The 25,394-nt window shown below is 40.8% G+C and overlaps 1 protein-coding gene across 2 annotated transcripts in view; it reads right to left on the bottom strand.

Annotated features, from left to right (window-relative positions):
• Positions 1 to 25,394, bottom strand: part of PPARGC1A (PPARG coactivator 1 alpha) — a 628,607-nt gene that overhangs the window by 438,127 nt on the left and 165,086 nt on the right. Inside the window, exon 2 of one of the 2 annotated variants that reach the window (XM_033106263.1) lies at positions 6,654 to 6,718. The exons of the other annotated variant lie outside the window; for it this stretch is intronic. Within the exon in view, the coding sequence (XP_032962154.1) occupies positions 6,654 to 6,671 (18 nt within the window). The 5' untranslated portion in view covers positions 6,672 to 6,718. The remainder of the gene's footprint in view (positions 1 to 6,653; positions 6,719 to 25,394) is intronic. 2 annotated transcript variants of the gene reach the window in all.

Below are 25,394 nucleotides of genomic sequence, written 5' to 3'. Positions count from 1 at the left end.
AGTAATTGCAACCACTTAAATACTGAGCATCTATTATTTTGCAGGTCCTGTGCTCAGTACCTGGAGTACATCGTCTCATTTAATTTTCACCCTTTGAAGAAGACCACATCTTAAATAAATTAGATAATTTTCCTAAGGTTCTGTAACTAGTAAGCAGGAGAGTCAGGATTCAAACCCCGGTCCATCTAACTAACGTCTGGACATATCCTATTAAGTCGTGAGGCCTCACCATGGAGTCTTTCTCCCAAGAACCCATCACAGCATTGAGCCAGATGCAAGCTTTCTTTCCTCTCTCATTGGACTCAGTAAACTCTACTTTAATATAATTATTTCTTTGTCTTTTCCCCTCTATTATTCAGGATAATGTTTTCTATTTTCTGCATTTTGGGGAAAAAAATCCTTCTAAAATGCCCCTGCATTAGAAAAAGGGTTGCATTTATACAGGACTGAATTTAACATTTTCTTTACAACTCCAGTCATCTTTATCAATGTACGATATTGTGTTGTTCTATGACATAAACGTGTCTTTAGGGCAACTGTAGTACAGGGTGACTGCTCAAAAATCAGACGGAGCCCCTCCCGGTATCTATTGAATCAGAATCTCTGTGTTAAGGATCAGGAGTCACTCCACTGCAGAATCACCCCCTTACACTGTGACTGGGCCCTTCACCCTGCTGGCTACTCACAGACACCCACTGTGTTTCAGTTCCTGCGTCTGCTTTTCATGATTTTTCTGACCCTGCAGGTTGACAGCTGTGACGTCTCACTGCCAACTCACATTGCTTCATGAATTTTTCCTACTTCTTCTAGCCACCGGGGCTCCGGTTTCCAAACTCTTTCTTTCGAGCTTTAGAACACTTTCCTGAAAAGTGATTCTTAAGCAGATGCGAATACAAAGCACGTGATACCAGAGATGTTTTGATGGAACAGGAGTGGCCTGGATTTTCAATGTTGGTCTCACTCCCTTCCCTCCAGCTCGTCATCAACACCTTGGGGGCTCTGAGATCCCTCCCCAGATTCCCTAGGCCTCCTCAGAGAGCATTTTCAAAACAACTGAAATAATGCAACTTTCTGGCAGATCTGGCCAGACATTCCTAGTGACAGATACCTTATTTTTCATAAACATTCAAGATGATTCGAGAAGCTTTTTTTCATGAAAGTTTGTCAGTATAGTCCGAAGTGCAGTGCGTATTTGTTTTTATTTGAGAGCACATCACCAAAGTTATAAACAGCCCCAATATTATATCTGCAAAGTCACCCCTCTCAGTGAATATTCTTAACATGGAGAACAATGACCCCATTGTATAAGTAATTGGACTACCATCTACTTTTGAAAGGCTCTCAGGAAAATTACGGTCAAGGGAATTTACCTTTTCAAAAAAATCTCTCCTCTGTGAAAGAGAATGTCAGACCACCCGTAAAAACTTGCTAACCTTTAAAATTTGAAGCATCTTATACTGGCCATGTTCTAAATATGTGAGCATATTAATAGTCAACAAATCAGGTTCAAGCAGCAGTTTTGAAAGAAGTATTTAAGCAAAGTTCTCTTAATGTTCTTATTGTCTTCCTCTTCCAAAACGTTGAAGTTTGAAATGCAGAATTTAGAAAGTAACTTGAACATTCTGTGTGCTGGAAGTGGGAGAAGGATGTCGCATGGAGGGTATGTGATTTCTCTGGCGCATTAGGACAAAGTTCAAAGTCAAGTCTATAGAAGGGGATACAGTCAATGCAGCCAAACATTGACAATTCGTACAGTCAGGTAAAAGGTGTACAGAGTATTTCTTGTACTCGCCCTTCAACTTTTCTATAGCTTTGAAATTTTTTGAATTAAAATTTAGGGGGAGTGTTCAAACACACATCCAAATAAAGCATAGTCACACGTAAGATGAGCAGTATTCAACTAGGCCTGGACTGCCGGACTGCCGAGGGGGAGGAAAGTGAGGCATTCGAGGCATCCAATTTAAGGAGGCGCCGGTAGGAGCCTGAAGGTGAGTGCCTCCTTAAATTTTACACCGTAAGTCAGCATCTGGCTTGCTTCACCCTCATGTTGACCCTAATATTCAACATTGGCAAATTCACCTGCTTTCTCAAACTGACTGTCGTCATCCTAAAGAAAAGCAGCTGGAAGTCAGTTTTCTTCATGCATTCATTCACTCATTTATCCTCCAAACATATGCTGAGTCCCCCCAAGCCACATGCTAAGTGACTGTTCAGCTAGGAACCTACTGTGTGCTGATAAACAATTTGGACTCTCAGACAAAATCATCTTAGACTCACTTCCTGTCATTCATTCATTCATCTATGCGTTAGGTCCTGAAGGCACTACGACAGACCCGTCCCTGCTAAAATACCTTACCATCTGCTGGATACTATTTTAATGCTGTTATTTTTATCATCATCATCATCATCATCTATAGGCATGTCTATTTTCCCAATTTAATTCCCGGGCAGGGAAGAGGATTATTCATCTTTGTTTTTTGACACTCAGGATGGTGGTAGATAAAGTGGTCAATAAATATTTCTTGAAAGGGCGAAGCCATAAATCGACTTATTTGTTCTTCCTCAAAGGTTCGCCACATTCAGATGAATGTGAAACTTCCTCCCACATTACCTAATAATACTAGCTAACTTTTACTGGGTGCTTACAAGCTGCCCGGTACTTTCTGAGCTCCTTCCACATATTAACTCAATTAAGCCTTGAACCAACACTAAGATTCTCCTTTTACACATAAGCAAACAGGAGAGATTGAGTTTCTTTCCCAGGGTCTCATAGTATTTAAGAGGCCACACCAGGGTTTGAACCCAGGAGCCCATGTCTAGAGCCTGTCGTCTCAGCAACTTCACTAAGTTATCTCAGAATTAGGACCCTAAGAGGTACCTGCCCAGCTCCAAACAGCATTAGTCTTCAGTTGCTCCACCATTATTACCTAGAAAGATCTAGAGGGCACCAGCGATGCTTTTAGCAAAATGATCCTCAACTCTCATAACCTGGGCAGGCAAGTCAGACTTTGGGGGACTTCCTGCTTAATTTCACTGTGTCTAAATATAACTAACTAAAAATAACGCGAAAGGGAAGTGTCTCAGAACCGCCAGATGAACCGCAGAAGGCTGCAGAGGACGTGATGTGAAAGAATGAGCCTGGCCTCCGTAAAAGTCCGCAATGCTTTTCAACATTTCAGCAAGCTGCATATTGTGATGAGAAAACAAAGTTCCTAATTATCGAAATTCCACAGTGTATTTAATCATGCAATTATCTTATTGTATTAATAAGGGCTAGAGCACAGCAGCAATTGCTGAGATTTTGGCCATTTGGAACTGGAGGATTTATTCTTCCCCTCAGCTGATTACGTCTCATGAGTCTGTCCATTTTTCTGGGATTATGAAAATGATCCTATTTTTGAACTGCTTCATTCAGAAACCCAAGCAAATCGGACCCCCGTCTTGCCACTCCAACTTTTAAGTATGGCCCCACGATAGACTGAGTATATTTCAGGGGGAAAGTCTGCAAATTCCCATCATTTTTGTTTTCATTAATCACGTTAGGCTCTTTCCTCTTTTGAAATTCAAGTAAATATAAATTAAAAAGCAGTTACACAAATTACATATTTTCAATGATGTGAACACAAATACAGTCTTGTTCATTTGCATAATAAGGACGTATCCCAAAGGGTTCCTGTATCAGACTGTAAAGCCCAGAGTATTTTATCAAAACATCTAAAATAGATATGCTGTGATATTATTATACACTTCTATGTGCCACAGTTACCTCAGCAAATATGAAATGTAATCATGCAAAATTAAACATCCCAATACATTTTCTATTCATTCTCTAACACTCTCCCTGTGCTCCAAAATAGGCTATCATACTTTCAAGTTTACAGGGACAAAAAGTCAATCAAATTTCTTGTTTCTGAAAGCATTACGAGTAATAGGCCTTTTCACTTCGGGCTTTTCATCTAAGAATCGCCAGGCTGTTTACACATAAAACACAATTAATCCATACAGTCGGCTACAACACTATGCAGTGGGGCTCCTCCTCATTGATAGTCACTCCGGAAGAAGCCATACCTGCATTTTCTCAAACTAAAATTGTTCCAGGCTGTGATGTGTGGGATGATGTTTCATTTCCTTCCGCAAGACGAAGAGGCACAACCATCAGTAGGCAAACCTGGCCCCTTCTCCCAAAGAAGTAATAGTTAAGAACACAACCTCTGGACCCCAACGGCCTTCTGTGTGAGTCGCAATTTGCCTCATTATCTGCGAGATGATGGAGGAAGTCCCTTCGCTTCCCTGGCACTTCAGTTTTTGTAGGGACAAAACTGGGACAATAATAGTACGGGTCCCCTAGGGTTGTCAGGAAGACGAAATGAGTTAATATATGAAAGTCACTGAGAACACAGCCCTGTCCTGCCCAGACGTCTTTCAAAACCATTTCACAACAATGGCCTCATTGGGGTCACACCATCTTCCTGTGAAGTACTGGAAGCAGAGACGATTATCCCCAGTGAACAAAGAGAGATTCAGAGAGGGCACCTGGCGGACTGGACTAGAGACCCTGGAACTGAGTCTAATATTCTTCCACTGTTTTTCTTTATATCCAGAACAAACTGACTCAGGAACCTAGACAGATCCTTGCTTTTCGGGGGTGAGGGGGTGGGGGTGGAGTGAGGGTCTTTTTTCAACGGAGACCCCAGGGAAGCGCTCTGTTGCCAAGGCTTGTTTTGCATAGCAAAAGAGACCCCGATCCGCAGAAGACACATCAACAAGATTGCCTTAATCATGATTTCTGCTAACTACGAAATGAAAGTTAATTTCATGCCTTACATTCACAGACAAAAAGGTTCAGTGCTGTTTAAATTCTCTTCAGCCCAATGACAGTTAGTAAACAGGAGGCTTCGTGTTCTAAAGCTTGAAATCACCCTTCGTATCTCAATATATTATTTATACACTCAGCTTAAAATAAACTGCAACTCCAAAGTAAGTGAGTGGTCCCATCCAGTACGAACTTTTTTTTTTCACTCTGACAGTTACTTTAAAACATCGGTAAACAACCTTAATTCATTTCTAACGAATTAGTAGGCTACTGCTGTGTCTCCAGGAGGCAAGCAGATTGTATTATTAACCAAAACAACTTTTCCCTGTCAATCATCTGCAGCTCACAGAGGGATGTGGGCTTTGCCATCTCATTACTCAAACCAATCCATGGGCGCACGTGACTCCAGATGATTTCTTCGAGGTCATTCGCTTCCATACCTTTGATTAGATCTCTTGACTCTGAGATGCAGAATGGGGCCTGGAGAAGGTAGAGTCTCAGGGCTGCTTGTTAAGAAAGATACAGACAAATGAGAACCTTTCCAGAGGGGTAAAGAGTTTGGAAGTCATGACATATAAACTCCAGTTGTTAAGGGAACTGAAGTTAACAAAGAGACCACTCTAAGGGGGATGCAATAAATGCCACCAAATGCTTGAATGGATGTCACTTTGGAGGAGGAGAACTTGTTCTTTGTAGAAGAACATAGTGGGTGGATTTGGGTATCTATGTGGAAGATACATAGAGAGTGGATTTGGGTTCAACTCAAGAAAGAATGCTGTCACTGGAAAGAGTTGCCTCTTGAGGTCATAGGTCCGCCTCTAGAGGATCTCAGTTACCAATCAGATGAATCCTTAAATTGGCCAAGAAATGGAGCTAGATGAGACAGGTAGGACCTTCCAGACATAAGATCCTATAGTCCCATGAATCTCTGGATGACTCACTAAAATGGGCTTCAATAAGCAGTCACAACACAACGTGTTATACATTTCTCTATGTAAAAGGGTGACAACCACCATTTAAAAAAAAAAAATGTACTAGGTGTTAAGCCCTGGGCATGTCGCCAGCCAGGACACTGGTTGACCTAGCAAAATAAAAAGATGTACCATTCAGCGGGGAAAATCAGTTAAAGCAGTCGCTTTGGGATTATACAATTTCTGCCTGCTCTCTGGCTTTGTGGCTTGCAGTCTTTGGCCATTCCATGGACAGGCCATGCCTAAACCACCTGGGCTGTAACATGTTAAGGGAAGAGTGATCCACATTTAGTTCACCGTTCTAGTTGGTCTCCTCCCCCACCCAAAGTCTGGAAACACAATACTTAGCAACTTGTCTAAGGGATGTATCATTTAGTTTCATCATTAACAACAAAACATTGTGGCCCTCCGTGAAACAGTCATTGGAGGGCCACAGTCATTCTCTCCCTGAAACCAATCATTTCTTTAAGACACAAACTGACTGCTCATAACACAGAGTTAAATGCAAATCAAAAAGAAAGTGATAGAGAGGTGGGGGAAGAGAAATAAAGATACCTTGCATTCACATCCAGGGTGCATATCAACATTTTTACACAATATGCAGACATGTATTCTTCTAAATTATCAAGTAAACATTGCCTGAATATTTTTTGAAGGGTGGGGGATAGTGGGTCAGGCTTTTCTACATCAAACACATTGACAAAACATTAGAGAGTTCAGAAATATTAAATTCCGCAAAGGAAGTCAGATCACTGATATTTGGGTGTGAAACTCGGTGTTGCTGATTTCCTAATATGACAAGAACAGACATCTGATATTTGTACTTTGGAGTAACAGAACATAACATGACAATAATGTGTTATACTTACAAAGTACCCTTCATCCATGGGGCTCCAATTCTACCAATATTAGTTCACTGATTTTCGCAAAAAACCTGAAAGGCAGAGGGTAAGTTTGTGTTACCCCCACTTCGCAGATGGGGATATTGAAATGCAATAGGCAAATAAATTTTTGGTCCATTATAGTGAGAGAATTCAGTAACAGGAGGACAAGAATTACAACTTTCATCTTCCCCACACAGCACAACTTGACCACCCATCTTTTCCTTGGGGACTGCTATTTCCCACGTAATCTCTAACATGATCTCAACATATTAAACACACTTTACCCGGAGTAAGACAGTACTAAATGGAATCCTTTGGTCGAATGAGCCCAGACACCAATATTCCTTTAATACCGGAGAAAAGGTTGGAAATACTTCCCATATCCAGTTTAAACGTGGAGGAAAAATTAGATTGACAAAAAACAACCATCCAACTAAAATCTGGCCTGAAAATAATGTTACTACTGTTCAGTTTGTTACATACTTATGTTCACATGTCAGCATATGGACTTGTCTTCAAAAATTATTCCAAGGAAGTCAGAACACTTCAGAAGTAATCTAACTAACAACATTTTTAGAAGGGTATATTTTTAACAACCCTTTCTAGGACACACCATCCTTTCTACCACTCTCAGGCCATTTATTCATGCATTGACCAAATAATATTTACTGAGCTCTTACTAGTATGTGTAAGTTTTGCATTCCATGTGGCTTCTTGGAGGACCCAAAAATGTGTGCTACTCATCAAGAAATTTATTATCTTGTGATTTGATGATTTGAGTACAGTGATGACCACTTGGATCTAAAATACTCCAGAAAGATCTGAGGGTCTCTGGACACTCCTGGTGAGTGATAGACACTGATCCCAGAAGGATGGCTCCTTCAGAGAATATTCTCAAAAAAAGATGAGTTGGGGCTGTGTTTCTGAACCATACTATTTGAGATTATAGAAATGCTAAAAGATGGGTCTCCTTAAAAAGGTCTGACCCAGAGCCTTCCGAAAGCCCATGATTTGAAGGTCATGATCTCCCACTATCTTCACCTCTGCAGCCCCACTGAGCTCTTGGCTTGTCCTCAAACACCCAAGCACATTGCCACCTCAGGATCTTTGTCCTTCCAGTTGTTCCCTTTGTTGAGACAATCTGGCTGCAAATATTTCCAGGATCTCTGCTCATCTACCTCTTCCATGAGGTGTCCCCTGAGTACCAATCTCAAATAGCTCATTACATTCATCCCCTTACTCTTCGTTCTCTTTCTTCATCAGACTCACCACAACATGACATTGCATGGTCTGTCTCTTTACTTGTTTTCTTATGCCCATCCCTACCACTAGGATATAAGCTCCATAAGAACTGGAAATTTTTTGCTCACTACTAAATAAATCCCAGGGTCGAGGCACTCCATAAGTATTGGTTGAACAAATGAATCACGGTGCTGAACTGGGTGCTCTGACCTTCTCCTGTATCTCTTTCTATTCTCAGTGGGATACTGTTAAAATTACTAATACTTAGAATTCAATACGAGATCATAACAGATTTTTCCACCCAAAAGGGGCGGGGGATCTCCACAAACAGTGCAATGTCTCTGGAAATGTAATACACAGCAGTTTTTATCATTTTCCTTTCTCTTGATTGCTGGAGCACTGAGCCAAGAGTCAGGTGACCGCGCTCTTTGTCCAGCTCGACTGCAAGATGCTCTGTGGCCCCGGCCTCTTTAACCTCCAGGGCTTTTGTTTCCCAGTGGCAAAATAAGGAAGTTTAAGAAGGTTATTTCCGAGGTTTCTACTGGTTCGGAAACGATAGAGACCAACATAGAGGTGATGGGCCAAATTATATTCGTATGTTTACATCTTCTGATTTAATAGCACTTTGTCAGTCTAAGCTTATCTCAGAGGTAGCCAGGTCATTTCATACTATGCAAGTAGGATCCCAGAGGGGAAGGGTTGATTGTCTAATCATATATACAAGTGTGACGATTTTGGACAAACCCCACAGAGATCACTGAAAACCTTCCCTTCCCACCCCCCACTATCACACCACCGTCATACGACAGACAAGCAACGAAAAATGCTCCACCAACTGTCTATGACGTCTTGCGTCACAGACATTTCACTGGAGTCTTTAAACAGATTTGTTGTTTACTTGCACGTTAATAAAACTCGCACCTTCACCAGTCAGAATTTTTTTCCCCAAGCATCTGAACATCCAAAGAGATTTAGAAGCAATTAACATTCATGAGTAACAGAGCAATCAACATGGGAATCGCTAATGGGACTGGACAGAATCCAAAAGCAGATATTAGGATAATAGTGAGTCCCTGACATAGGTTACAGTGTTAATTCTGGAAGGCAGACTTGTGGTATGCTTCCAATGGCTTTGTGGGGCTACTGTCACAGTCACATATGCCACTTCTATATATGGTTCCTAGCCCCCGACGACATACTTTTTTTAACTGCTATCGAAAAGAAGGCATTTTTGCATCGTTATAACACAACCTCTAGCATTAATGGAATATATTGAATTCAAGTTTATTTTTAAATTGCCTACCTGACAAAAATGTTAAAATGTCATTTTTTTCCCACTTTGGGTCTCTAGACTATCTTCACCTGTTAGCTCCTGTAGCTAGAGGCCACAAAAATAATAGCTATGAATTTCCACCTTGACGCTTCCCCAATAACTTTTGCCACTTCCATGCATACACACAACTTCATACATCCCCCGTATGGAGAAAAAGAGGGACGTTCCTATTCCAACCAACTCTATGCTTATCTCTTTGTCAGTGTTCCTAACCTGTTTTCGTAAATATCATTCCAGAAATCAGCACACACACACACACACACCATTTTTTTCACCCTACTGGGAAAGTCTCTGAGTAATAGAGAACGTTTCCATTGTTACTCTTCTTGCTTCCTTTTTCTATCCTTCATCTCCCATCACTACAAGCCATCTGAAATGCCAATGAAAGGTAAATCCATCTTTCCCTTCCTGGGACCACATTCCTGAATCCCTGCTTCTGGCTCTCCTTTCCCCTCAGCTAACGTGTAAATGGCTCAACCTTCAGAGCCCAGACCTCTCCAGACCCACCCAGGTCTCTCAGTCCTCAGCTCCCCTTCCAGTCCTCTTCCTGGGTTATCTGGTCTCTTTTCATGACCAAGACATTCACTTCTAATTACAGGACACCTTTCTTATATGAGATGTGATTTTAAATAAAAAAAATGTTACAGTAAAAAACATATTGTTATTAATCCCCCTCAAAATACTCCCCCTCGCTTTGAATACACTTATCCCATCATTCTTGCCACTTTCTGAAGCAGTTCTGGAAGTCCTCTTTCGTGAGCGTCTTTAGTTACGCTGTCGTAGCTGCCTCCATGTCCTGAATCGATTCAAAACATTTACCTTTCATGGTCATTTTGACTTTGGGGAAAAGCCAGAAGTCGCACAGTGCCAGATCTGGTGAATAAGGTGGATGAGGACACACTGTCATGTTTTTATTTGACAGAAATTTCCGTACCAGAAGCAATGTGCGACACGGAGCGTTGTTATGATGGAGGATGAAATAAAGATACTCATGAAAGAGGACTTCCAGAACTGCTTCAGAAAGTGGCAAAAACGATGGGATAAGTGTGTTCGAAGCGAGGGGCAGTATTTTAAGGAGGATTAATGGCAAAGTGTCTTTTACTGTAATAATTTTTTTTAATTTAAACATTCACTGTATTTTTTGATCACACCTCATATATGGACTATGAGCCCCAAGCAGTCAGAAAACCTGGTTTATTGTTTTGTGGGGGTTTTTTGTACTTTGGTTTGTACTTTACTCACAGCTTATTACGAGTTCCTGTATTCTGTGTGGCCTGAGAAAATAAATTTCTTCCAAGGCGGCGCTTTTCAATTTTTCCAACAACTTTATTGTTAGATACAAGTATATGATTGGATAAACACCATCATTTTGATGATCTTTTTCTGGTTATTTTATTTCATTCATGCTCTGTTCCATTCCTTGCTCTTTCTACTCTGCTGTTTCTGGCTATTAAAGTGTCCCTTCCGTCTTAACAATCCAGCTTTGTTTTTCCCTTCACCTCCCCACCCCATCTTATGAAAGTATATCTCTACTTAAAGCTTTGGTTTATTCCCTGAGTACAACCAGCCATTGATACACACCCTGCCACCACCAGGCTGTGTGTGCTAACAGCCTGTTTTGACAACGATTTTATACACCAGAATCCAAATTAAAGGGAAGCTATCAAGGGACCCATACGTAGAATCCCTCACTTTATCTCTGTGGCAGCCGTTTCGTATTCCCTGCAACAGCCCCACAGCTGGGAGACTCAAGCCTCCATGAGCCTCCTCAGCATACATCTCAACCACCGCCTCCCCCCTCTTGACGGCCTCACCACCCCAAGTAGCAGCCTTTGAGGTCAAAGTGCTTCTGGAGCTGTGGTCATCCAGTGAGGGATGGGCAGGCTTCCATCTCTACCATTCAGTTTGAAAACATTTTGGCAGAATGCCTTTGCGTTCACACCAGGCCTGTGCTCATTTTCGTTGGTTCCACAGAAGTGAAGGTGGCCACGGGCCACCCTGCCCTTGGAGCAGGGCCTCACCTGCCTTCCTAAAGCCCAGGATATCAGAAGCACTTCTGCCATAAAGGAGGGGAGAGAGAACACTAGAGAGAGGATTCTGATTGTACTCACAGTCAGAGAGAAGGGGAGGACATGGGCAAATACTCAACAAACACAAAGAATTTTTTTGTTAACTTCAAAGATTAAAGGAAGCCCATTTTTCAACCCTTTGCCTTACCTAAGCACCAAGTAGAATATTCCACCCAGTTTATATTAGTCAGAGCTGCTCAGGGGTCCTTATCTTTTCCAGATCCCTTTGGCTGTCTGATGAAATCTATGCACCCCCTTCTAAGAAGAATGGTTTTTAAAGGATTGCAAAGGAGATTAATTATATTGAAATACTTTTCCATCCCAGGTTAAGAAGCCCAGCAGGGTGTGGTTTTAGTGGCTGGGAAGTAGAGCTGCTATCTGGATTTAAAAAAAAAAAAAACAAACAAAATCACTTGGGCTTTCTGCTGAAGGGATTTTTGTGCTGTGAAGTTGATGGGCTGTAGTCCACAGCATAACACGGTAACTTTGTATACTGCCCCTGTGACCACACCTTCCTGTGCATAGACCTCCTAGGTGTTTCTGCTTTGCAAACAGCCCCACGCCATTAACCCAGAGCCTTTCAATATTTACTACATTGGAATAGCGAAGAACATAGACTTCCTTTATTTACAGCCCTAAGTAGATTTTAACTACTCCTGAGAGAGAAGTGGAGGAATGAAGAAAGCAATTTGAGAAGTGTGGGGAAAGTAGAAGCCATGATAAACACTTGTCTTCGACCATTTATTCTTGCACCAAATATTTACTGAGCACCTACTCTAGGTTCGCAGTGCTGAAGAAATGACCTGAAGAACTTTCGCCCAAGAAGTTCACATCCAAATGTGGGGACACATCCTATAAGCAAATAAACAAGTAAATGTAAAACAAATAAATAAGTAAATGTATGTGCAGTGGTGATAAATTCTATGGAGAAAAACAAACCAGGGGAGGCTAGAGAGTATAATATGGACGTGAACTCTTACTTCACAGAGCAGTATTTCCCCCATTTAATGCCAATAAATTCTTGTCGCCAAGCTCCTACTATGTTTCAGGCCCTGGAATATATATATATATATATATATATATATATATATATATATATATATATATATATGATGACTAGATATGCGTATGGATATATACACATCACATGCTTGATTTCCAGTTGTTTGCATGTGAAGGGTATGCAGTTTCCACCAAGAGGGGTCTGTGTGAGATGGTGCACTCCTGACAGCAGTTTCTTTTAAAGGGTGACCAATAAATGCCTCTCAGAGACCCTAAGTGGGACAGGTGAGGGGGGTCTCTGTCTGCCCTGCTGAAGGGCATGACGTCTGCACTGCGAGCCCTGGCATGCCGTCATCAGCCATGGTCCTCGCTCAGCTCCAGTATTTACCTCACTGAGTGGCCATAAGCAAGTTCCATCAGCTCTTTGAGCTTTAGGATGTGCCTCTATTAGGTTCGTGCAAAAAGTAATTGCGGTTTAAATGGTTAAAAAGAATTGCAAAAACCGCAATTGCTTTTACACCAACCTAATACAAATCCAGAAGCACAGGTTGCTGTGAGGTTCAAAGGCAGTAATGCCACGAAAGTGCCCTGCTCAGTGCCTGGCACTAGGGAATTGATGGCTAAGTCCTTGCCCCACTCATCTTGTCATAGGGGAACTAGAGAGGGAAGACACCAGAAGTGCAAAAGCCTCAAACAAAAGACTATGCATTCAGTAAGTACACTTTCTTTGAACAATGGGGGGGAGGGGCATTAACAGGCATTAACTGCCCCCTCCCCAGTGGATAATTCGGGTATAACTTTTAACTCTATAGTCACCCCTTCCTGTCTTCAGATTCAACCAATCAGGGATCAAAAACAGTATTTTTCCATTTGAGGTTGAGACACCATGGTTGGGAATGTGAAAATACTGTTTTCAATCTTTGGTGGGTTGAATCTGCCATGAGAAACTGAAACCCGCAGATGCAAAGGGCCGACTGCATTTACTGAAAAAAACCATCTATGTATAAATGGATCTGCGCAGTTCAAAGCCCTTCTGTTCAAGGGTCAAGTGCACACAACTGCTTTTGCTTATTTGTTTTCTCTCTTTGTGAGGACAAATAGTTCTAGGGAATATTAGCAGACGTTACTTTAAAAAACAAAAAAAATAGTCCACAATACGTTTTAGAAACAACAAATGAAAGGCAGTAACTCAGGTCTCTTTACTTCGGTCCTCCCTATTCTTTTTTTTTTTCATTAAAGTTTATTGGAGTGACAATTATTAGTAAATTAATTATTCTTTAATATGCTGGTGTGCCTGACGTATCTCCAAGAAATGTGAACGGGATGAGAGTTCCCCACCTTATTTGACCTTGGAGACCTTTGGCATTGAAAATCACACGTGACAAGTTTTCAATGGAATAAACTTTGGGAAATGTGGGTTTGCTCTCAAATCAAATGAATCCACAGATAAGGAATATGTTCCCAGTTTGGCTCTGACGTGGTCTGATGGCTTTCTTTGAAAAGCCTGCCTTGGGCATATTTTCTGCAAACCAAGAAAGCCTAGCAGCAGTGTCCCCACTCACTGGACCACGGCAACGTCTCCTCCTTTTCTTATAAAAGACGTCACTGTTTTGTGACCACAGCACATTTGAGGGAAATGTCAGCAACATCTGAACACGTCTCATTCCCTTGGACAGGTAATTCCCCTATTTTCTTCAATAAATGGGCTCTTACAATGAGTTTGGTTAATTATTCTCTGGAAAGTCAAATCCTCTTCTGGCGACACGGAGGAAACCTGCGGCTTTCAGTCACTCCGGATTGTCTTTATTATCCGAACGCTCGCAGGGACCGTGCCTTACTTTCAGAAACAGAAAACACGTATGGGGGGAAAAAAGAAAAGAAATTCTATAGAGAGGTGCTAATGCACCAGTGATTAATCCAAAAATGACCTACCTGTACATGAAGATATGTATATATGGGGCTTTTCATGAAGATCTGACTTAATATTAGAACACTAGAGAAATGCAAAGCAGAAGGGGTAGCTGAGGAGGTAACTAGGACCAAAATTGTTCCTCACATGCTTAGAATTCAATTCTGAGAAAGAGAGAGAAAGAGGAGGGAGGGAGTAAGGGAAGGAAGAATAAGCAAAGGAGAGAGAGAAAGCAAGAGGGGGTGAGCAAGAGTTGTTAAGAAGCCTAAGGTGGGGGAGGGGCCACAAACCCACAGATTATGTCGACCCAAGTCAATACAAAAGGCTTTGTGCAAGGGCTCTGGCATTAATGGGATTTGGACTGCGAAAGCCCTGCAAATCAAGTACAGAACACAGGCATAGATGCTGGCGTTCGTTTTGAAATAGACATCTTAACATGAAGCTGAACTAGCAGGGACACTCCAAGCATTTTTTTCATGACAGCTGCGGGCTTGTGGCCTCCCTGAGAGCCCGGGCCATCCAGTTAGCAGCAGCCTCCCACCTGGAACAGGACCCACTAGGTAAGGGAGCCTTAACCCTTTGGTGTGCCACTGAGGAGATGGTTGGTGGTGAGGTAGCAGGGTGAAAGGTCTGCTCCCATTGGCTCCTTTAGTCACGCAAATGATGTGCCTGTGGGGGACCCTCTGAGGTTAGAATCAAGCAGTCATTCTTCAAATCGCTCTTTCATCAGTGCCTCCAAAGTGTCTGAAACTGTTTGGGGTCTTGTGGATGGATATACAAAGTACCTGATCTCTAGGAGCTTATATTCTCCTGGAAGAGGGGACGCCAGCAAGTAAGAATTGCTGTTGGTTGTAAGAGTCTGGAAGAAAATCACAAAAAGGAAAGAGGGATGGAAGGAGATTGTGGCTCCGGGGCAGGCATCTTGAAGAAGGTGTATTTAAGCTCAGAATTCAAAAGTGAGAGGACCCCACCCTGCAAACATCCAGGGAAAGCACAGGCCACCATCTCCCCACGCCTCACTTCCAACCAACTCAGCTTTCGGCAATACTAAATTCCAAAGCACACAGACATGTTTAATTTTACAATCTTAAATTGCGCACTATGCCTACTTAGGAAAATACATCCTACAACTTAAGATATTTTTAGAATGGTCCACTTCAATTTCCTCAAGTACGTTTTTCCTGTTCAACAAGAAGACCCAAATAGCCCAGGTATATCAGCCTCCTCTAAATACCTGAAACTGCATTCATCAGCCACTTTCTAAAAAATTGGGTCTTACTTCAAAGCTGAATGACTTGATTACTCCCATAACAGAATACATTACACTGATTACAGGATTATTCACGTGCCATTTGGAAAAGGTTGGGCAACATTTCTCAACATTCCTCTCACCAACAAACAGAGTTGTGAACGTGGAAAATGTAACTCTAACATTTAAATGCCCTCCATGTCCTGGTACCATGATAAAAGTGCTCTCCACTCTTTTTTAAGTGATGTTCAGAAAGGGAGGGGGATGGTTATTTTGGTACAATACAGCTCAGAGAGAATGAAAGAAAAAGTGCCAACAGGGGCCCAAATATAAAGTTATTTCTATGATCTGACACACACTAGGCATTCGGTAAATCTCGGTTCCTTTCCCCATTCCCCTTTTCCTTTACATGCCCAAAACCTGAGTAATGATTTTTATATCAATATTCTGCCAATAACATATTCATTGGCTCACTTTTATAACTGTCAGTCTAGTGCTGTGTTTTCAGCCTACTGGCAATTGATTCAGCTTCATCAATTCATAAGAATGTCTTAGAGGGAGAAGGGGTCAGGAGGTGGAAGCTTTATAGCTGTGATTCACTGCTAATCGATGATTAGCATTTTATGCTCAAGACAATCAAATTCATATTATTTTACATTTTAAAAGTTTTTAAAGGAACACTTCTTAAAAGCCAAAACGAAAACAGGGCATCACAAGTTCAAATAAGCCATAAATTAGACAAAGAAGCATAATTCTACTGAACACCATTTTATTAGCTAATCAACGTGCCATTTTTTTTTTCTATTGGCATCTACTTACTGTCATGTAATTTCCATAAGGGCACACCATCTGTATTTATAAAAGAATTATCTTTCTGGTGATCTAGCAATCTACAAACAACGGTGATATTTAACTTTTCTTAGGGGATCAATTTTAGAACTGGGTTAAAGGATTTGTAAGTCTCTTTTTCAGGATAAACCTTAAAAGGACTTGTTCATACACCCCTGTGATGTTGGAAGCACTTGAAACGGGAAAACAACACAAACAACAACAACATGTAATTTTGATTTATTAAAATGTAAAGTTCTGGGTTTTGATCTTGACATGTACATTTTTCAATCAAGCAGGATGAGTCTCTACTATAAAGTCCAGAAAAGCAATCATAGACAAAATCTTTTATTTCATTTTGGCTGAAAGGGCAAGGTAATTTTCAATGTGATCTGATTTGGTGCCCTATGGCTCAGACAGAACCCATTATTAGCCAAGGTCACTGCTATAGGTTTAATCAGGATTCAGCCAGCTCACTCCGTTATGCCATACGGATGGTCAAACCTTGCCTTGTCTACTTCGTAACACTGACCTTGCAAGTGCGAGTCACTGGCCCAGTGGGGGCTAGTCAAGCTGGTGGGGATGAGCCAGCAAACTCCTCACCACTGATGGAACAGGAACTCACAACAGAGTTCCTTCTGTTGGGCATAAACTTCATAGATGAGTGACAAAACATAGATGCAGGCAGATATTTGTTTAAAGGGTATCTACAGCTATCAAATAGGACCTCAGACCTCAGAGAGAACAGTCTTTGGTTTCACACAGGTGTATTACTTTAGCTTTGAGTCATTCCAAAAGAAGAAGATGAAGTTTGAAAAAAATCAATCAGAGACAAAAATCTCCCTCTTGGTTAGTTAGGATGCAAATTTCTCTACGAATAATCAATTACTTTGTAAACTTAATTTCAAGCAAGATTTAATAGGATTATGATTTAAAATATATATGACACACTAACCAACAAAATAAGAAAGCAACACAAACTCATATTTATACTTCATTGATTGACTTTTTAATTTGTACATGTTCGTGAATTCCTCCCACATCTCAAGGATGGTAGTGAGTATCAAGCACTGTGAACAAAACAGATACAGTCCCTGCCTACACGGTGCTTATTGTCATTTTTAAAAAGTATGTATGAATGAGCAATTGAGTGGAAAGTCACCAAATCATATTGCTGATTAGATTAAGATATGTAACTATTCTATTTTCTTTTCTCTATAATATAGATTTATTGCTTTTAAATTTTAAAACTTTAAATAATTTGATTATGCACCAGGACCAGGAAGTAATCTTTCCATATTTCAGTTTTTATATTTGTTTTTTGAAACATTATTCATTGAAATGTTAACATTCAAAGAACTGTCAATCATTGAATTTTTGAAATATGTTAAGAAAATAGAGAGTGTTCAGGGAAACGTAACAGAAAAAACATATTCAGTAGTAGAAAATGGGTTTTCTTGCGGATGGACAGGAATCAGTGTCATATATCCCAAGAAGTAACTTGATTATTATCTCTGTGGAGAATAAGCATATAAGAGAATAAACTCTGGAGTTAGACAAGTTCAATGTTCAAGTCCTGGCTCTACTGTTGTGTAGTGAGAATCCACATCTTGGCTTTCCTATCCATAAAAGGGGCTTACCACAAAAATTAAATGAGTATAATAAAAGTAAATAGTTTGGCATGTCATCCTTGGTTGCTGTCAACTACCTTCATCACCATACTACATCATCATCATCATCACCACCACCACCATCGCCACCATCACCACCATCACCACAAAAAGAACTCAAGGTCTGTTGTGATAAAGGGCAGCTATAGAGTATCCTAGCGGTAACCGCAAAGGAAGCTGGTAACAATCTATCCTTAGAAAACATTAGAATTTAACTCAGAAGTCCTCAGTTCAAGTCCTAGCTCTTCTCGCGCAACCTTGGGTAAAACTCTTAAATTTCTGAGTCTCAGTTTTTCCAACTCTAAAATGGACCTATTAGAACTTACTGAATAGGAAAATGTATAGATAAGAACCAGTATATAAATATCTCTTTAAATACAGAACACTTAATTTTATAGAAATGCACATTCTGACAATAGCCTATCATATAATGACCCTTTCTTTAATCATCCAAGATAAAAACTCCTGGAAAGCACATGAACTTGAATTTCAGCTCCATTATTTACTAAACGGGTAACATCTTTGGGCCCCAGCTATCTGGTCAGGAAAATACCACCCTCATTGTGCAAAGCACCCAGGAGAGGGTCTGGCACCTATTCAGTGATAGGTAGCTTCCATTCCTCTCTTTTAAACCATGATTCAGTATATTCCGTTTTTAGTATGTATATCCCCACACACTAAAACGCTTTCAATGAAAAGCATTATAAATAACCTTTGGGTGATCTTTAAGTAATTCTTTATGGTTTAGAAGGAAAAAAAAATCTATGGAAACAAAATATCCAGGGTGTCAAATATACAGTGTAATCATTTTGTATGATCACTGCTAATACAGTTCAATCTAAATTGCAGTCTCATATTTGACATAATTATACATAACCAAACACTAATAAAAATTGCTGCCTTATATTTCAAATTAGGAATTATGGTAGTAAACATTAACAACATGTCAAATATAAGACGGTGATTTGTTCTGAAATGTATTAGAAATCATTATACTGTATGATAATTTTAATTACAGTTGGGTAGCAAGAGCACACACAGCAGTGTACGGCTCTAAGTGCATTATGGGAACCAGCAGGTCTTCAGTGCAGCCCTAGCTCTAACTCCCATTGTTCAAGTTCAGGAAATGCACAATTCTTTCTCCATCTGCAAAGAGTGAACCCAGTTCCCTCTGTAGAATCAGTATCATCACAACGTTTAGAGTCATTCTTGTAGGGTTTAAATTCCTAGTCTATCACTTTCTAGCCATGTGAACTCGGCTAATGGTAATTTCTCTGGGCCTCAGTTTTCTCATCTTTAAAATGGAAAACCTATTAGTACCTACCTCAGAGGTTGGTAATAGTAGCTAAATTAGATCATTCTGTATGTAATACTCAGCCTAGTTCCTGGAACATAGTAAGTCTTCCATATGTACTAGTAGTTATCATTGTCATTTTATATTATTATAAATTTTAAATTATAAATTTTTATAATTTATATAATTTATAAAATTTACATCATTATAAGTTATATAAGTGTATATAATTATTATAATTATATAAATTATAATAATATAATTTATTAATATGAATTAATATTTTCCTTAACTTTTAAAACCATGGTCTTAATAATAGTAACCGAATGTCCTATTTAAAGTAGAAATGTGCTGAATGATACCTTCTACCTCTCAAGACACTCTATTCTTCAACCTTTATTCTTTCACCCTTGTTCTCATTCCATGTTTTCTCCATTTCTCACTCGCTCAGTGTTGTGCGTCCACGAGAAGACCCCGGTTTTTGTACTCTGACCTCTCGTGAATGTCTGGCTTGGACTCATCCCTTCTTGGCCTCTATCTCCACATTGGCTTTCACTCTGGCCTTTAAACACGGCCCAGCATACACCACATGCTCCATTCATGGTAACACTGGAGAGACGCTGAGAAACTCCCTTCCCCACAAGTGAGGATAACAGCCAGGAGACTCCCACATCCACCCATATTACAACTTGCTATCTGATCAAGAGGCCCTAATTTAGCAATGTAATGCTCCTTTCCCAGCCCTCCCCTGACCTACACATCCCTCAAAAAAAAAAAAAAAAAAAAAAAAAAGGTTAAATTTGTTATTCTAACATAAAAACAATTTGTATATTCAGTTACCTATTTCCACTCCTTTAAAGATATCTGAATTTATTCAACATAAAAAAATAAATTAAAAAGATATCTGGACCTTGAACCATGTTTGCAAGACTCTCCCAGCTCCAAAATCACCATGCTTTACATGGTCTCCTGCAAAGTGGGGAGGAACTCCCAGCATTATGATAAAGCCCTGTTCCTGTCTACATTTCCATACTGTTTCAGGTAAAATATTCAGGGGAACAGACTGGACTGCTAATTAGAGAACCGTCTGAAACCACCATGAACCACATTTCCATCGGAGCAATAAGCAAGAATTCTTCGTTAAAATCACTGTCCTCTGGAAGGGAAAGCTGTTTCGAGCGCAGTAGGTCTAATTCGCAGGAGTGAGCACGCAGACCCAGGTACAGTATTCATTATTAACTTAAAAAGTATGCCAAATCAATTAAAAACCATTTTAAAGGGAAGGAATAAAATTTAGTTCTACCTAACTGCTGCTCAGCTCTAATTTATCTTCCAGCCACTTTCAAGGGATTCTGCTTGGTTCTTCATCTAACATTCATTGGAAAGGGTAATTCTCAGGAAATGACAGTGGCATTTCTTGCATCTTTTAATGCAAATGTTCCCATTCTTCGGAAATGGAGAGGCTGCTTCTCCAAAAAAAAAAAAAAGACTCCCTTCTTCAAGAGGTAAAGCAGAAAGGCTCAGGGATCGGCTTGAAAACAAAACGTCACATCGCAGAAGCTGCACAAATGTAAAACTCTGCCTGCACCCTTATGACAAATTGTATTCCAAAGATAGGTTATTCACAACATGTGTGTTATAAGGCGAGGCATATGAATTCCTGCCGTGTCTTTCTTTACAAACATGTCAAGACTTGTGAACCCTTAATGAAATGCAGCATTTTAGAGGCAAGAAGAAGCTACAAAAGACGCCAGAAACAAGAGGCTTCTTTCTCAGGACTAGGACTTTCTTAGGCGAGTGATAGTTCCCCATTTTCAGAGATACTGCGTCATCTCAGAACCAAATGGGTGGTAGAAGTCACTGAGATAAGCCCCTTCAGTCTACAAATGAAGAAACTGAGGCCTGAGAGAGAGAGCAAGATTTTTCCAAAGTGTTGGAGTGGTGAGGGGCAGAGACAACCAGGTGGGCCCAGGTCTGGCCTGGCCACACTAGTGACAGGCTGCGTTTCACTCATGCCATATGGTTGACCAGACTCTAAAATAGACTTTGCCCTGTTGGGGCACCTTTGCAAGTCCCATGGGGCACCAGGCTTCTGGTATTCAGATAAAAGTTCCATGAAACTTGGAAGGGCGCTTATCCCAGAGGGCTATTTTTAGCCACGCTACAGAAGTTAGTTGGATGGGTTTTACATTTGGCATTCTTTTAACCAAGGCCAGGGAGGACAATCCGCACATTTGTTAACTCATCTTTTCCCTTTTAAGCAAAGCACCACTGTTCACTAGTGACCAGCGCTTCCTACTGAATCTCTCCCCAGTATGGGGCTTTCTGAGAAGGCCAGAACAGAACAGTCTACCCTGGTTTTGGTTGAAAGCAGGGGTCAACAAACTTTTCCTGTAAAGGCCCAGAGAAGGACTATTTTAGGCTTTGCAGGCCATTTGGTCTCTGTGTGAACTACTCAATCCTGCGAATGTTGTGTAAAAGCAGCCACAGACAACATGTAAACAAATGAGTGTGGCTGGGTTCTGCTAAAACTTTACCCACGTTGAAATTGAATGTCATATAACTTTCATGTGTTGTGAAGCATCATTCCTCTTTTCATTTTTACTCAACCGTTTAAAAATGCAAAAAGCATTCTTAGCTCGTGAGCTATACAAAAACAGATTTGTCCCACCCCTGCTGTAGTCTGCCACCCCGTTTAGTGTTATGAAAGCACTCACTACAAAGAAAACTTCCGTTTGTTACCCAGATGCTCTCTTTATACCTTGCCATTGGCACTCAGCTGGCTAATCCCCATTATGTATCAAATATGCATGTTTTTTCACTGGTGTGCAATAGGCATTACTTCCATAAGGTTATATCCGACTTGCCGGCGACTTAAATACTCAGCCAGTTTTGCTGGGTGGGTATCTTCCTTAATGTGAAATATAATCGAAAAGACTAACTTGGTCACCAAGAAACAGTTGTGAAATTATGTCATCATTATACCCATCAGATGCAAGAAAAACATTCATCCCTGGAACAGTTGATGTACGTTCTCCTGCTGGATTTTTAGCTTTCATACGTAAATACTGCTTTAATTTTGGAAATAAATATTTCAGTTTCTCACATGGCCAATATTTAGCACCAACAAGTCAATCAGTGAAATCATTATCAATCTTTTCTCTGTACAACGAAGTAAGTAAGAACGCTCCATTTAAATACCTTTACACACAGCACAACTCTACCGGCATCAGCATATTACAAAAACCAATTTTCTTACATCAACTTCTATCTACTTCTAATTCTGTAGCATAGCTCTGGGGAGTTGCTACAAGGTCTGTGTAAACTGAAAATCTAAATAACATTATGACGCCTATTACAGAACTAATTTATAATCTAATACCCCAGTTGAATTTAATATCTTATTTATTTATTCAAGCAAAATATCTGGAAAAAAATGTGTCACATCATAATGTACTTGTTATGAAAATGGAAAAATAAAACGGAATTTTAGAGAAGGCATGATAATTGCTAGGGGCAGGTATGAGCAAGAATTCCAGATCCCCTCACACAAAGGAGAGACAGGAGCCCTTTAATAAATAGGATTTTTGCTTTATAATGCAATTATTGTCAAATTTAGTATTTTACATCAAATTTACAACTTTAAAATGTGATTCCTATTAATGTTATCTGCTCAGAGCTACTGCAGCATAAAACTGTTGGCCAACAGATGCCACCTCATCAACTGTCTTTAACAACTCCATTCTCATCCTGGATGGAAGAACTGAGTTTATGGCAGCATTTATAAGCAGGCATTGTCAATACAAATGCACAAGTGATGAGCATATATAATACGTCCAGGCTAACGGAAAAAACTATAGGGATGCTTCTCAGAATACTAAGCTTCACACTGATTTCTTTATCTTACGATAAAAAGAAGAAGGGGGTAGAGGGAGGGAAAGACAGAGGGAGGGAGAGAGGAAGGATGGAGGGAAAGAGGGAGGAAAGGAAAGAAGAGAGGAAGGAAAGCCAGAAGGAGAGAAGGAAGATGCTACGACACTTGAACAAGAAAAGCTACAGAAAGCATAAATATGAAAACACTGTGAGGTGACAGTTACTCCTCCCACTGGCTGCTCCCAGCCATCCAAGGAGCAGAGATGACTTGATGGAAGCTTCATGGGCTGTATAGTACAGGAGAGGACCCAAGTCTCAGCAGGAAAAAGTCAGCAGCACCTGAATCCCTCCAGTCAATAAGACAACGCCTACTGCTTGCTTTTCTTAAGACAGAAGCCATGTCTATATAGCTTAGGTAGCAGCCCAAAGCCACGCTGGCCCTAGGTCCTGAGTGTGTGAGACCAGGGGGCGCACACACACACACACACACACACACACACACACTCCCACTGGTGACTTCCAATTCTCACCAAAACAAGCAGCATAAGCAGCCGTCCACATAGCAGGTTCTCCAACGTTGGGGTCTTATTGCACACCTGCATGTGCGGATTACAAGCCCTACCCTAGACCTCTTGTACTGTTAATAAGATCCCCAAGCTATCCTGATGCCCCTCAAATGTTAGGAACCAGTGGCCTCTGTGATCATATATGAAAAGCACTTGGGAAGGGCCCTTTGGCTGGAAACTGTTATAACACTGCTCTCTCAATTTCTTGGAATCTCATAATTAGCAAGTCATTCTTTTGCCTTTTAAAGGTTTTCTGGTCTCCAAGGGTACTGATGTTAACTGAAACATACCCAGGAGAAGAAAGAGCTTAAGCCCTCGTACCAGACCATGTCTTGTTAGATGCTAAAGCCCTGCAGAAATTAAACAAGGCGCCCCCAAAAAGGCAAAACAATGACCCACAAAAGGAAGGTTTCAAGCAATACACAGAAATCGACTGAGTCCTGCAAACACACACACACCTGGGTTATGCAAGCCCATACAACCTCTGCACAGACTGCATAGGTGTCAAGGCTCGGGCCTCCCCGCGCCACCTCATTCTGCAAAGTACAGTCTGACATCAAGAGGAAATCGCATTCAGGTCCCTAATGTCCTTAGCTCCAGAACGGTGTTCCTTCCTGGGTCTCCATATTCAAACACACACACATGGAGAGTTTGGTTTGAGCTTGATGCTCTCTCCTGACAGATGGGCCTCCTGTGATGGTTTGTCTTCTCCAAATATAGAGCTGGACCCCCCACTATTTCCCAAGCATCTCTTCTCGTGTAGATTCTCCCTCCTCCCAGCCCTCCACTAGTGGCAGGCAGCTCAGTTAAGATGCTTGGGGACCCTGAAGGCCATCTCTTCCCTGATCCATTTTCCCTGCTCTTTATGAAAGGTATACATGTGCAACAGAAACTCAGCTCAGCACTCTATTGATCATTACCTATAAACCTGGCGAGTCGTAAAAAGGTCCCATGAAATACAGTCCAAGGACATAAATCTCTCCAAGAGAGATGAAATCTGTTGGGAAATAAAATTCCCTCGTTTCATTTATTCCCTTGTTTAAAAGACTGAATTTCCAATCAGCTATGAACATTAAAATGAGATGGTAGGGGCAGGGACAGAGTATGGGTTGGAGGTCAGACAGACAGGAGGGCAAATGCTCCCTGCACCACTCACGAGCTATGCATCACCAGCCAGTGACTTATTCTCTCTAAGCCTCAGTTTCGTCATCTCTAAAATAAATATGAGAAACTCCCTTGCATGGCTGCTGTGTCAATATACTATAATATACCAAGCATGTATAAGGAGCTCGAGACGGTAGCTGTCATGTACAGCTATCTCTACCTTTAAAATCCTTTTTAATACAAGAGAGAGGAGAAGGGAGGGAGAGAGAGAAAAAGAGAGAGAGAATTAGTTACACCCCCTCCCCAAAACTCCATACAAGTCCAAGTAATGGCCCATAAGATGTTTTCATTCATTCAACTGATATTTCTTGAGAACCAACTATGTGTCGGAATTTTCCAGGCTTGATCTCTAATTTTAAAAGGTGACAGCACCAACACAGAAGGTGACACCCAAGAAAAAAACAGGTGGTGGAAAAGTCCTCTTTTCCTTGCAAAAATACACACACTGCACACAGGCTCAGTCCTCTTGTCCTTCATGAATCTGGACGAGTGTGTCCGTCCTCTCAGAAGCCTTCAGAGACCTCCAA

This window comes from Rhinolophus ferrumequinum, chromosome 5, assembly GCF_004115265.2.
Source record: "Rhinolophus ferrumequinum isolate MPI-CBG mRhiFer1 chromosome 5, mRhiFer1_v1.p, whole genome shotgun sequence".
NCBI classification, from domain to species: Eukaryota; Metazoa; Chordata; class Mammalia; order Chiroptera; family Rhinolophidae; genus Rhinolophus; species Rhinolophus ferrumequinum.
This window is presented reverse-complemented; position numbering and strand designations above follow the sequence as displayed.